This window comes from Anopheles ziemanni, chromosome 2 (genome assembly GCF_943734765.1).
Source record: "Anopheles ziemanni chromosome 2, idAnoZiCoDA_A2_x.2, whole genome shotgun sequence".
NCBI lineage: Eukaryota > Metazoa > Arthropoda > Insecta > Diptera > Culicidae > Anopheles > Anopheles ziemanni.
The window spans coordinates 89310733-89325293 of NC_080705.1; the positions used below are offsets into that span (position 1 = coordinate 89310733).

At 47.2% G+C, this 14561-nt stretch overlaps 1 protein-coding gene across 1 annotated transcript; it reads right to left on the reverse strand.

Moving 5' to 3' along the window:
* Nucleotides 1-3875: 3875 nt before the first annotated feature.
* Nucleotides 3876-13927, reverse strand: LOC131294696 (trithorax group protein osa). The gene is made up of 11 exons (XM_058322740.1): nt 13249-13927; nt 10320-12118; nt 9995-10103; nt 8573-9735; nt 7771-8461; nt 6999-7200; nt 6700-6934; nt 6526-6618; nt 5944-6111; nt 5388-5616; nt 3876-5301 (listed from the first exon to the last, which is right to left on the reverse strand). The coding sequence occupies exons 1-11, from the start codon at nt 13925-13927 to the stop codon at nt 4778-4780; spliced, it is 5892 nt and encodes a 1963-aa protein (XP_058178723.1). The 3' UTR covers nt 3876-4777.
* Nucleotides 13928-14561: the final 634 nt, after the last annotated feature.

Sequence of the window (14561 nt, forward strand, 5' to 3'; positions counted from 1 at the left end):
ACCACTCGTCCTTCGGTCTATAATATATTATATATATTCCAACATAATGCGCGCACGATTGTTTAAATTTCCTTCTGTATTCTGTGTTTTTCATTGGCAGAGAAAACGATTCCTTACTCCTTTGCAATGTTTCATTTTCCTACAGTTTGCCGTTCACTTACTGTCGCTATGCGAATAAAATGATAAAGAAGTTAATGTGAAAGATATCGCTTTATAAACCGAATCTTAAGCGCGAGTGTGACTGAGGGAAAAGACAAAAAGCAAAAACCAGCAACCATTTCACACAAAACAATGACTAAAGAGGATGGTTCTGTGTGGTTGTAAATTGATGTATCCTAGGTTAAAAAAAAAGAAGGAATCCTCAATGTCTGACAAGCGCTTCCAAGAGCCGTGTAGCATCCACGGTATGCACGGTAAATTTGAAACCCTACTATATGTCTAATGTTACTCCTAGTTGTCCATCGTGTGTCACAATAGCACGGCCCACCCCCACCCAAACGTAATACGTTTCCCCCACGGTATTTTTTCGAACCCTTTACACCACACCACCATCCATCCCCAAAAACAGTAAGGCGAAACAACTCAAAACGCGAAAGCAAAACAAAACAATATAGACTTTCAAATGGAAAGATGGATATACGAAGCGGGGTGAGCGAAGATTGATTAACAACCCATCGGTTGACTGTGAAACACCACTACACTAATTCCTATATACTCTCCCCCCCTAACCCAAATGATTACAGACGAATGCTGTCGCACAGCATCCGAATTTTGCGAATCCGATTCGGTGTGTCCTGCTGTGAAGAGGTTTTCTATGACTGAGTCTTGCACGATTTGATGGTTCCCTGCTTGCTTGCTCCCCCACACAATCATTCGCTCAACATTCATTCTTTACAGTCGCCCTGAACATACATCCATTTAACGTGATTTCCTCATAAGCATTTGTTTTAGGTTTGTTGGAAACTGTTCTCCTATGGTGATCTTTTCTTATTCATTTTTTTTGTTGTTTTAACTTTGTTTTAATTTTTTCTTATACCGATACACACGCATTATTCTTCCCATACATGTATCGTCACCGCAACTACTCACACCCACATCAGATACGATCATCACGCAAGACATTACTTATAACGATTAATAAGTGCACTTATCTAATATATTTTAATATATATTACCACGCGTACACGCAAACCGGGAGGGTCTCTATCAAAGTTCATTAGTTTCATATTCGCATAAATTCTATGATTCTGCTAGCGCCATCAACTAACAGTGGAGCAAAAAGAGGGGATAATAAAAACAAACAAACAAAAATATACCCCATCCTTCCTGCGCACGCTCTCCCGAGTTTTTTTTTCCTCAACTGCATGTGCGAGCACAAACTAAAATGACCGTGTTGGTTTATTGGTCTTACTTTTCCAAAAACGTGAGCCATTACCCAAACCGGCCACTTTCTAACTATTTCGTTCAGCAATCTGCTCATATATTATTTGGCTAGTATACTGTATTTATACCCTGCATCACATCTGTGCCCTCTATGCGTTGTTTATGTGTAAATGTGTTGCTTTTAGATGTTCCTCGTTCTTCTTCTGCATGAGCTCGGCCAATATGCATACTACTGATTCTATCCATCGTTCACCTACGCAACTATCATAGGCATATTCTGTCGCTTAACCTTGTTTAAAGGTTTTATTTTGAGAGTCGCACCGCTATACAAAGGAACAACAAATTAATCCATGCCAAACATGCTCTTGTTCATGCATCTTACACCGCTGTTTCGTTTACCCTAAGCGTTTCCTCTATACTACTTTACTTCGCTCATTTATTCGTATGGGGCCCTTTTAAGTGCCCTTCGATAATACGTTTCCTGTCGAGATATTGTGTTTGTTTGGGGAAGAGGAATTTTACCAGCTGAACAGAAACCAACTTGAGGGTAAGCGAATCGTACAAAATGTTGCTTATTCAATATTTATCTCGATTGTTTTGCAAATGAATGATAACGCCTAGAGCAACGGTTAGGGGTTAATGCAACCTACCAACGGAAAACTTGCCAACTGGAACTGAAGGAGTGTAATGACTAGCCTAAGAATAAACCAACCCCGTGAATGCAGCCAAGTTCACCAAAAGTCGATGGTGTAAGTTTGCTCCAGCTTTAAGGTTGTACCTCTCGATTTTTTTTTTTTTTTTTTTTTTGCGAGCATATCGTAGGGTAATGTACAGCGTCGTACATAATTATATCATGCTTCATTGGTAAGGTATTGCCTTTTTTTTGGGTTACGTTAGAATCCCGAACACCTTTGTTAACAAATTGTCTTTCCAATTAAATAAACCATTAACTTTATACACAGCCCGAGCTACCTATACGCTTCTGCTAGTTTCATTGAACTTCTTTACCTTTCACGCTGATTTCATCTGAGAGTTTTTCAGAAACAAAAATTCTAGTTAATACCAGAGGTAAAACCAGACCATATTTCGGCTTCGAAGCCGTCAGTAATCACGGACGCAATCACTAAACAAAAAGGGGGAATTAATTTTTTCAACACGTTCTTCCTTGGTAGTTTCGAATTTTGTTTCAATTGGTAAACTTTCTTCCTGGTGCTCTGTGGATAATTGAAGTACTGCATGTTCCGTTTTTATTTTGAGTGATGCAATCCAAAATATCTAGTAACTTCTCTAAACTTTGTGTAGACTATGTGGGCAATTTAACAAAAAAAACCATACACATCTGTGTAAAAACTCGAACAATTCCTTCAACCTGACCGACAAATGAAGCATTAATTTTTATGCAAATGTTACGAATGTGAATGAACGCAATAATTAATGTTTGTATAAAAGAATAATAATAGATAAGGTGGCTTTAATCCCCTAATCTTGCTTTAAATTTTCTCTACTTCAAATCTGTACGCATTTCAGAGCGCTAATTTTTCCCCCCTTTTCTTCTGATTTACTTCTATTATTTACATCATATAACTATGGCTAACTACAAGGTTTTAACCGCAAGTACTAGGATATACGTACATTATATTAAACAGTTCTTGCGCTCTACATCTTCGGACCGCAATTTTATTTTGATTTCTTTTTATAGCTTGCTCTATGTACATGCACAGTGTGTGGGTTAACGATCACTGGGAAATATTGAGAAGTTAATTCAGAAGAATGGTTCGTATTAGATAGAGCGAGAGATGATTTACTTATACATGTCATAGTATTTTGTGTGTTGCTAACAGGACAAATACAAGGATACGCAATTATTTTTAAAGTAACAAAGAATCATACATGTTACTACAATTGTAAATTCTATCTGTGCCTGTCTGTCTTACATACAGTGTTATTTTTTTTTTTTCTTCTTTTTTAAGGAATAACGAGTTCAACCCCACTCTGTACCTGATCTGTGGATTGCTTGTGCGACGGGAGGAAGTGGTTCGAATCGACCAGATCCGGGGTTCATTCCCCTTTTTTGCATCAAACCAATCCGCTTCCTCCCGCACGTGCAGTTATTATTTGGCGGTATTTTTGAACTACAGCTACTCTCCTCCTGCTCCTCCTTACGACGAAGAGGATCCCTCAAATTGCACCCATAATTATTTGAAAAAATCTCTCCACTTCCTACACAAACATTGGTGCACTTTCTGGGTGAATAGAACCCAACTCTCATTACCTTACTCTCATTGTATACGAAGTTCACTTCAGATAAAAGAGCTTCCTTCGCGCACATTTCGTAAAATGTGATATTTGTTTGCAAGTGTGTTGTGGTTAGTGTAAACTGAGATAGGAAGATGGTATTGTTGGTTGTTCGTTTGAGTTCTTGTTACCTTGAAAGCCCACTACTAGCTTTGAACTAACACTACATATTACAACAGCTCTAGGGTGACAATAATAATAATAATATTAATAATAATAATAATTATGATGATGATATAATAGTATTGATTACTCCTATGCCCTTTGCTTCTAGAAGAACACGACGTTCAGAGGGAAGAGGTAATTGTCGATTAGTAACAAAAGTGTGTCTGCAAACAAACAAACAATAATGAATATGTGAAAACAAAAACAAGCTCACCGTTTACCGTTACGTTAATTCCCTGGTATAATTCGATTGGATTGTTAATTCTACGTTTCGCATTCACCGTTTTCTTCTAAAACCTTGCGTTTTCTGGCTCCGAGCGGAACGTTGCACGAATTACGAGGTATCCTTTGCAGATGATTCGCCGCGGGAAGAAGAGAACACGTTCGCACGCCAACGGAGCAGCAAATCGCACTGATGAACTCGTATAGCTTCCCAAGTTGTAGCTGATTGATCATAGTAATTCGTTCACTGCACACACGCACCTTATAACGCAGCACAGCATACACGAACACACAACAATTGCAGCAATAATAGTGTGTGTGTGTGTGTTGGTTTTTCACTAATTTTTCTTCTTTTTTTAACGACTAGCTTATTAGCATATCGTCGTTACAATTTTCTTTTGCACACTTTAATGTGTCCCCATAGGTTAAGAAAAAGTGTTTAGCAATTCGATCGTTCGTTCACTTAATCCGTGTGTTAATTCTTTTCTTCAACTGCGGCCGTCTTATGTTTAGTGTTTTTTCTCTTTTTCGTTTCTGTATTTTATCAGCACCGAGCACCTAATCAAAAGTGCGGGAGAGCAAAGGGTAAGAAGAAGGCAGCAGCTTACCAGTCTCCTCAATCACCCTTCACTTGTCTGCCGCCCCCCGTGCGCTTTGGTGTCGGATTATAACGCTCCACTTGCCACCTTTGCTCGTGAGAAACGTTCACAACTCACTTTGAGCCGTAGTGGCCACTGTTGCTGTGTCCGTATCCACTACCACTGTTGGCATAATGATTACCGCCGCCACTTCCGTAGCTATTTGCTCCCCCGTATCCACCACTTCCTCCTCCTCTACCGTGATCGTTAGCATGATGATGGTGCGAGTTGTGCCTCTCGGAGCCTCCACTCGAGTGGGACGATCCACCACCACGGCCACCACCGGAACCACCGTCCCCTCCGCTGGGTCCACCACGGCGACCACCAGTGTCACCGGTCGTATCAAGGTGATGCGTATCCATTCGGCGGTAGTACAGCAGGTACGGTACGCGCGGTGTCCGCGGGCGCAGAACATTAAACTCCGACACCGGCTTCACCGTACTATCATCGTACCGTATCCAGCTTCCGTACCCGGCATGATACACATCGGTAATATAATGACCCTTCGATGCCTCCTTGCCATCGTGGTACACCACGGCGAACAGTCTGTACTGCTTTTGCTTCGCCGAATAGCTTTTGCCCTTCGAGGACATTAGTTCTGGAAATGGAAAGGAAAGGGGAAAAAAATCAGGACACATGACACACACCATAACAATGCACCTTCTGTGTCACGATGGTACTCACTAGAATCGATCTTCAATTCGATCGGGAAGTCCACTGCCTTGAGGATTTTTGTACATCCATCCATCTTGTAGTCGAAACACTTAAGATGCAGTATTAGCACCACTGGGAGCTGCTCCAGTGTTACCTGTTGCCAAGCGGCCACTTCTTGTTTCGTCTTCGTACAGGTGACACCCTCCAACTCGTCACGGCCAACCAACTGTTCCAACGCTTCCTTTACGGAGGCAGCTTTCTAAAATTGGAAGGACGTTTAGTTATAAGTAGGCGGTTATGTTTAAACATTCAAATAAAGAAAGCAAAGGAAGAGAAAGTAACTAAGAACAAAATACCAAAACCAATTTCGTTCAATTCTATCTAACGAAAAAGGTAAGCGTGACCAATTCCACATTATCCCCCGATCCGGTCTCGGTTGGGATTCGAACCCACGCCGTCGAGGTGGTAAGCACCCCGGCGCTCATGGACCGTTTTTCCTACCGGCGCTACCCCTACCCTCACAGCGTGTGTGTGTTCTATTTTTAGAACACATTGCTTCACCGCTGTCTAAGGAAACGTTACCCACCTCTATGTCCAGTGGAAGGGTGAAAAACGGTTGAATGTTGTACGTCGGTGGGACACCATCGCGTTGCACGCGAGAACGAAGCTTGCCTCCGAAGATGTCACTAATCGGAGAACGACCGAAATCGGTTGTGCGTGTTACCGTGCCCTTATTGCGATTGCCACAGATGACCTAAAACAAAGAAAAAAAAATGATATGCTTTCCCTGTGGTGTATGGTACATTTAAGGAAACAAACGCTAGAAGCAAAAGAAAAAGTATGTCCACCGCAAATTCCTTGAATGGCCAGGCATTGACACCATTGGCAATTCTACACAAGCGCGATGAGATAATTTCCCCGCCGTAAAGCTACAGATTAATGATATTGAAATAATCGAGTCTCTGTCGGTTCAAAGAAGGCGGGGTGTGGTATTGCGTGCGTAAATAGGAAGTACGCGCACTTCAACAGAAGGAAATAGAACTTGAAAAATTTCTTGCATCGGGATTCGAACCTGCGATCTTCATGCCGAAGAACCATGCCTTATCCCACACGACCACCAAGCAAGGGCATCTGAGTCCAACTAGCAACCCTATAAAAAACTACTCACCATCCAATCATCATCGTCTTCACCGTGAATCTCGCCATTCGTTGGTTCTTCTCCGTTCACTCCAGCTTGATCGGGTTTGTTCAACTTCATGAACTGCAAAAAACGTATGAAAACATAAAATGTTTGAGTTTACACTAATTTCTTCGATTGTTATAGTGACGTTCCATTCCATACCTCAATCATTTCATCGTTGAGACGGTTCAACACGCAGCCAAGAAACTCTTCCGCGTCCTCTTGCCGACCCTCGACCTGGAAGATATCCGAGCGCACCCCGTTGAGAATCTTGTGTATGCCAACCGGCTCGAACGGTGTATCGACCTGAATTTCAGGCGTATCATCCTTTTTGGGCTTTTCTCGCTGTGCCTTTGGGCGCAGGGGTAACTGCGAAAATTCGCCTACCAACGAACACCTTCGCGGAGGGAAAAAAACTTTATTGTAGGTTGAATATATTAAAACATTACCACATTACTCACATTGCATCGATGAATGGTTTCGGATGCTTTGTATTTTTAGCCGCATGCAGCGTGCGTATTGTGCGCATAAGGTGGTAGAACGGCGGACAGGCCATGAGCGCCTGCAGAATGGTGTTAATGTAGCAGTAATTCGACCGGTTGATCAACCCACGGGGCGTAAGAATGACGTTGTTGTTCTCGATGCGGTATGCGCTAAGAAAATCTAGAGCAATGAGTGACATGAAAGTAAAAAAAAGGTCAAACCAATTATTGTTACTTCGGATTTCTGACGTAAGAAAAGATCTGAAAAATTAAACAATGCATTGAACTTAAAAAATAAAATACAACCTAAAATAAAATGAAAAGAAGAAATTTAAAAAAAAACTGTTTGTTTCAACACTAATGTCATTCCCATGGATAATGAGGGAAAGACGAACTCTCTGAGAAACGGGGTAGGATCAGCATCAACAGGTGAACCACAAGCTTATCAGAACGATAAACCGGCGTGGGCACCCAGAAAACGCGACCACGAGAAAATTCTCTCCCATCTGTTTAACGCAATATTACTCTATGGCAAGAGAAAGTAGTTTGCTGACTTCAAATGGGGTTTATATATTGTGGAAAAGTTGTGAGATAATTAAACAAAGGACACAATTTCTAAGATTAAATTATTGTTTTGATGATGGGCTGCAGGTAGAATCGAACACACACTCTCTCAACCACCAACAAACGAAGTGTGTGAAACGATCCTTCTGCTAACCAACTAGACCATCGTGCTTTACACGACACTTACCACCAAATTTCAACGAGTACTCGTCCTTCTGATCACCTCCCGCTGCTCCACCTCCAATCTCTTTCGACGAGCTTACGGAGTTCGTATTTTTGGAAGCCTGCCCAGACGAACCTCCACCCTTTCCACCCTTTCCCGACGAAGCGGTTACGCTGGTTGAGGCACTTGAGTTAGGATGGGCACCACCCGGAGTGGACGCAGCAGCCGACGAGTATGACATAGGACCACCGCCGGTGGCCGCCGAAAGGTTGCCTCTTTCGTACGGTTGCACCTTGGCCACGGGTTTCTTAGAACCACTGCCTCCAGCAGCTCCGCCATCGGTGGCAGGGCTGCTACCGCTTCCGGCCAGTGATGATGTTGCTGTTGGAGTATTGGCCGCACTTTGGCCCACAATCGGCCCCAGGGGTCCGGCAGGCCCTCCTGCCGATGCCGCACGGGTGACGGGTGGTGCAAAGTTCACTCCACCAGGCCCTGCTGTTTGCTGCTGATGCTGTTGTGCCGGTCCGGAATATGGGTGATGGTGGCTCGCTGCTCCCGCGGATAATCCTGTGGTTGAAGCAGCGGTATTTGCCGCCACCGAGGACGAGGACGACGTCACAGAGGCCGCCGATGACGAGGATGAGGAGGACGAGGAATTGAACAGACTGGCCCACGTTTTGTTCGGCTGCGGCGGTGGCGGTCCACCGGAAGGTATCTGTGGCGGGGGCACAATGATGGGTGGTGGAATGTTTAGTAGATGATCGGGTGGCGGTATGTTTAGTGGGTGGTTAATGACAACCGTTGGTTTGTTGTCCGCTGACTTTACCATGTTAGACGTAGCAGGGTTCGCCGAAGGTACCGGGGCGGTTGGTACAATGACCGAATCATTGTTGTGGTTGGGATGGGTACTCTTGCCGGCGGTGCTGCCAGTATCTGGGGCGGCACTATTGCTAGCAGTGGTGGACGTCGCAGATGAGGCCGTCGTAGAAACGGTACGCTGGGGAATCGCTTCCACTTTTTTCGACTCCATTTGCGGTGGCACCGCCGTGCTGGAGGTGTTCTGCTGTCCACCGGCTGGGGACGACACGGTTTGCCCGGCCGCACCAGACACGGTCGTGTGCTGACGCTGCTGGTGGTGGTTATCGGGGAAGTTTTTCTGACCGGTTGCGGTGGTCGTTTGCTTGGAGGTCGGCGGAGTGGCCGTAGCACCTAAGGCCGTAAATGGAACCGGTGAGGCAGTTTTATGCTGTTGATGCCCTCCACCAGCCGAGCCAGGGAACTCTTTGTTTGGTATGGCCGAAACCGACACAGACGCGGTGCTCTTCTTCGGTCCGACTCCTCCACTGTTCGTCACCCAGGCACTTCCGCCAGCTGCAACAGGTGGCGTTGTTTGTTGTACCATGCTGCCGACACTGCGGTGAGCATTACCACCTCCTTCTCCACCGGCCGGCGGGGCAGCGACACTTCCACCCGCAGCAGCACGACGATCCTCCTTTAGAGTTAGTTTTTCCATCGCCTTCGTAGGATCTTGCGCCGCTACCGACGCCGCATAGCCAACAATGTGTGCGGATTGCGCAGGCTGGGCCGTCGGCTGCTGCTGATATGCCGTTCCCTGCTGCTGGGATGTCTGATTTGGCACATTCAAATGCTGCTGCTGCTGCTGGTGCTGCTGTGGCATTTTGTTGGCCGCATTTGTTACGTGTTGCGTCAAGCCTTTTCCACTAGCATTGGAAACAGCCCCTGGCATCTGTTGCTGCTGCTGCTGTTGATTCTGGGGTGCCGATTGGTGGGAGGAAGGAGGCGCATTGTTGCTCATATTTACAGTGGACAGCGGCAGTGGTGTCGAGTTGGAGATAAAGACCGACGATTCGGCAAGCTTCGGTGAGGTTTCTTCGTGCTTGCGATTGTTATTGTTGCCATCATTGCCATCAGCATCAACCAAGCTGTGCTGGACCGGATGCTGGAACGCCACTGCATGTGATTCCGGTACTGAAAGAAACAGTAAGAAAAAATCAATTAGAAGGTACTTTCGATAGAAACGAAGGTCACTGAACTCCTACAAGATTAAAAATTAAAATTTTAAAAATTTCTTGGACGTATCCGAGTCGTTAAAACAAAATTCCCATATGTTGAAGAATGTTAACTCCAAGGTAAAGCGAATTCAGCAAAGTAAATAGACTCTTATAAAACATTCCAAAAATGATCCTCAATCTTTCATTTGAATGTTATACCCGATCGTAGTACTTACAATTGATCACTGCAGAAGCTGGCGCCTGTTGCTGATGGTGTTGGTGCACAGCGTGTGGATGTTGCAGGTGCTCCTGCTCCTGCTGCTCTTGTTGCTGCAGAGCGGCATGCTGTGGCGGTGCGACCGATCCGGCGAAATGAGGCGATGGATGGGACTGCATATATTGCTGCTGCTGCTCGACGAAATTATTATTCACTCCCCCAGAAGCGTCCATTGTCGGCAGGGTTTGTTGATGTTGCTCCATCATTTGCTGCTGATGCTGTTGCTGATGCTGATGCTGGAGTTGCTGTTGCTGCTGCTGCTGCTGATCCGATTCAACGAGCACCTCTGATTCCATCTGCACAGCATTCAGCATGGGTTGTCCGCCAAGATCTTGCTGTGCTTGCACCATGTAGCCCATGTTGTGCTGAGGGTGCTGCTGCTGCTGTTGGGCAACGGAAGTAACAACTCCGACCGGCGAATGCATCGATGAGTTGGAGCTAACTGGATGGATGTTTCCGTTGTAGTCATCCTGCTGCGGAGGTCCTCCCTGCTGCAGGCTTTCGTACTCGTCCTGCATCGGTACGGGTGCAGCGGCCATCTGCATCGTGAAACCGGGCACGTTCGGATCGAGCACATGATGGTGGGCCATCGGAGGCGGCATCGCTTGCTGTGGTTCGTACATTCCGGCCTGCAGATATTCGCCCATCTCGGGATTGCATTCGAGCGACAGCTGACCCGGAGGCCACATCTGGCCCGGCGCGACTCCCGCGTGCAGCACGCCTTCGTCGTGGCCCGGCTGGCCACCACCCGACTGGTCGTCACCCTTGTCGTCGTACATCGAGTACTCGGGCGGGATGTAAGACACCATCATGCTGGGGTAGCCGTGCAGGGCCGTGTAGTTGTACATCGGCATGTGCGGTGCCGTCATGAACAGCGGCGCACCGGTGGCATGCTGGGCGGCCGGGTGTGGTGACAGCATATAGTACGGCCCTCCAAATCCACCGTACTGGCCAGGCATCGGTGGCTCCATATGCATCAGTTCCGGTGTATGTTGCGGCGGGGGATGCTGCTGTTGCTGTTGCTGCTGTTGTTGTTGCTGCTGTTGCTGTTGTTGAGCTCCGCCACTAGTCGAAGTCGGTGTCTGTTGTTGACCACCACCGCCTCCTCCCTGCTGTGCTGCCTGTTGCTGTTGAGCTTGTTGTTGCTGCTGTTGCTGTTGTTGGTGCTGATGCTGCTGATGTTGCTGAAGCGATAGCATACCGTGCTGCTGTTGATGCGCTTGCTGATGCTGCTGATGGTGGTGGTGCTGATGTTGATGCTGATTTTGAATGTAATGCGACACGTAACCTCCGCGCGAACGGGAATTGTTTCCTCCGCGGCTGTTCCGTCCCCCGCGGCGCATCGTGCCCCGGGTCGACATCGGTACCGGGGAGGGCTGCACCAGCTGCAGGTCCTGGCCACCGGCTACGTCGGCCGCCATGTACGCGCCGGTTGGAGTGGCCGCCGTCAGGTACGGTGAAATCGCGTGACTCATGTACCCGTGCACGTTCACGTTCGCCGTCAGATTGCTCACGTACACATTGTTTGGCACGGTCTGGGGAAGCATCTGCACCGGGTACATGCCGTGCGGCCCCGGTTGCATGTAAGCCGATGCCGGGAGCGGTGTGTATACGTGGGGCATCACTTGCTGCTGGTGGTTGGACACCGGTGGCAACGATTGCGGCTGCAGCTGATTCCCATTGCTATCCCGGTCGGAGTTACGACCACCAGGGCCATCCCCCGCACCTCCTCCAGAGCCACCGCGAGCAGCGACATTATGTTGCTGCTGAGTTTGTGGTTGACCCTGCTGTTGCTGCTGGTGTCCTCCTTGCGTTTGGTTAGCTGCTTGTCCTAGCTGCTGCTGCGGCTGCTGCTGCTGCTGTTGTTGTTGCTGCTGTTGCTGCTGCTGCTGCTGCTGCTGCTGGTGCGGGTTGCTGGTGTGCGGAGGCATGGTCGTAGCTGTCACGACGGAAGGCTGTGTGGAAGCGACTTCTCCGCCCAAGGCCTCCGTCGCCGTTTGCACCGGACCACCGTGCCACTGTTCGCCACTTCCTATCACCTGCTCCGTGTCGACGACAAATGAACTACGTGTGTCTTCGCTCACTAGAATTCCAGAGGCCGGAAAGGAAAGACGCAGAAAAAAAAGAAACACGAATCAATTACAATGGTATTCAAATTTTGAAACATTAACATAAGAAAATAATCAACTTGATCAGCAAGCAATCGAAGGTAGCGTACGGATAAAGGGAAGTGCCATTAACAATAACTTCTTTTAAAAGGATTACAAACAGAAATCACTAAAAGGATAATCCCATTTCTCTTTCTCTCTCTTTTCATTCTTTTTTCGTCTTTCTCAAAAGTTTAATTTTGCTTTCTATATTCTAACATTTTGCTATTTGTTTACATACAATCCCCAAAAACACAACTCAAATCACAGAACCAAAAATAAATAAAATTCAAGTAACATGTTCCGATTTTGCTGAGGTCCCGAAAGAAGTATGTTTAAATGGGAGATGAATTAATTGATATACCCCAACTTAGTTAGTTGTTAGAACTAACTGATCCCCGCAACAACAAAAGACAGAAAAAATTTAGGGAGCTGTTCACCAACTCCCACTAGTAAACAAATGATAAAACAGTCTATTTGAAAAGCATCATTAAACAGAAGCTAGTACAATATAAAAAATGTGTGAAAATTCACGTGCCACACTGCAATTAAGTAATTTTCTTAAAACTTCAAAGTTCAAAGTTCAAAGAGATTGCCAATAAAATAAATAAGAAGAATTATAATAAGCAAAGCGAGTAATAAAAGATGCATTCTGTTAAAGGATATCTCCGTTCAATCAATCACGATACTATTCGGATCTTATGAATTTGTTTCATTTAAAGACCATCAACAGACGTTATACGTTCATTAGTTGAACAGAGAAACCTTATTTAGTTTGAGATAAGCAAATCAACGAAGGAAGGATAATCTATGCAAGCAGATAAAATAAGCAAAATACCAACAACAACAAGGTGGATAGTATATTGAGAAAAAAACACAAACAAAACTGAGAGGGCGTGCTGGGGGAGGAAAATTTATTAGACTTTCTTCAAAACGTGAACCCGATTCGCCAACGGCATCGAAAGAAGTTACTGCAACATATTAAGGATACGAAAAACAGAAAGAACAACAGAAAGAGGAAGTGATGCGAATCCGGTTTGTCTTGGGTAGTAGCAACAACGCTTACCGAGTGTCGGCAGCGGTGGTGCTGATGCTGTTGGTGCTGAGGCGATCGAGGCTGAACGGTGGCCGAAGGAAGCATGCTGATGCATCTGCTGTGGCGGAGGCGGCAGAGATGGTTGCTGCTGCTGCTGCTGTTGCGAAACGAAAGTCGGCACCAGGGGCAAGTGCTGCGGCAGCACAGGGCCAGCAGCGATCGGTGGAGGAGGCTGATCGAGCAGTATCAGCGGACGGTTGGGTATCGCCGCCGGTATTCTTGGTGGTTTACGGACCGCCACGAGTGGAACCGAAGGGTCTCCACCTCCGCTCAGGTGAAGCGGTTCCTCGACCAGCCTGGACCGAGCCTTGCCCGAAGATTCGTCCATGACCAGCACCAGCAGGGGATCGAACGCTTGGGCGTTGGGGTTTAGCCCGTTCAAACATGGTTGCTCCTCGGCTCCAGCTGCTGCAGCACGCCGTTCGGTGGTGGCCGACGATGCGGACGCGGACCCAAAACCAGCATCATCAGCTCCGACAGGGCGACCGGCGGAGATGGGAGGAGGACCGTGAGGTGGATAAAGGATTCCCATCAGGGTGGACGCGTCATTCTCACCGGCATCGGTTAGGTCTAGGAACTGATAGCTGGAGGGGCTGCTGTTGCTGCTGCTTGCTGCTGGGCGCGTCGTGTCCTTCTCGGTACGGTTCATCATCCGTCCCGGGGATGGTGATGCGGATGGTGGTTTGTGGCGGCGGCGGCCTCCGCCCTTTCTACGCCCGCTTGATCACGACGGTGACGACGATCGATGACGGGGGGTGGAGCCAGCGGTTGACGTTTGATCATTTTCCCGATACCCCGCAGCACCGTGTGTCATCCGGTCGGCGCCAACCCCGCTTTCTTTCCTTCCTCCCCACCGCACCCGACTCTGGACGGACACAGTCTCTCTCTGAACGCGCGCTCCGCACCCCCTCTACACCACTGAACACAGGCCGACCATGATCAATCACATGGCGGTACCGACTTCTTCCACGCCCGTCCCTTCCCGCCCTTCCCTTCGCTCTCACACGCACACACCGCTCAACAGTAACACACACCGACGCACGACACGGATACCGGCGTCGCTAGCTACGAAAAAGCACCGCCGGGAAGGACCATCCGAGCACCGGGTGGAGATGCCAGGTCGCCGGGCGGGCACGATTGCATGCAGAGAAGAGGACAGCAAAACTGTACGAGGGCGCCGCGCGCTACTCTTTCGCTCGTCACTATTTTTATACTATGACAAAAAAAACAACCGGCCGGTACTGGAAAATGGAGCTAATTTGCGTTCTTAAACTATGTGCATT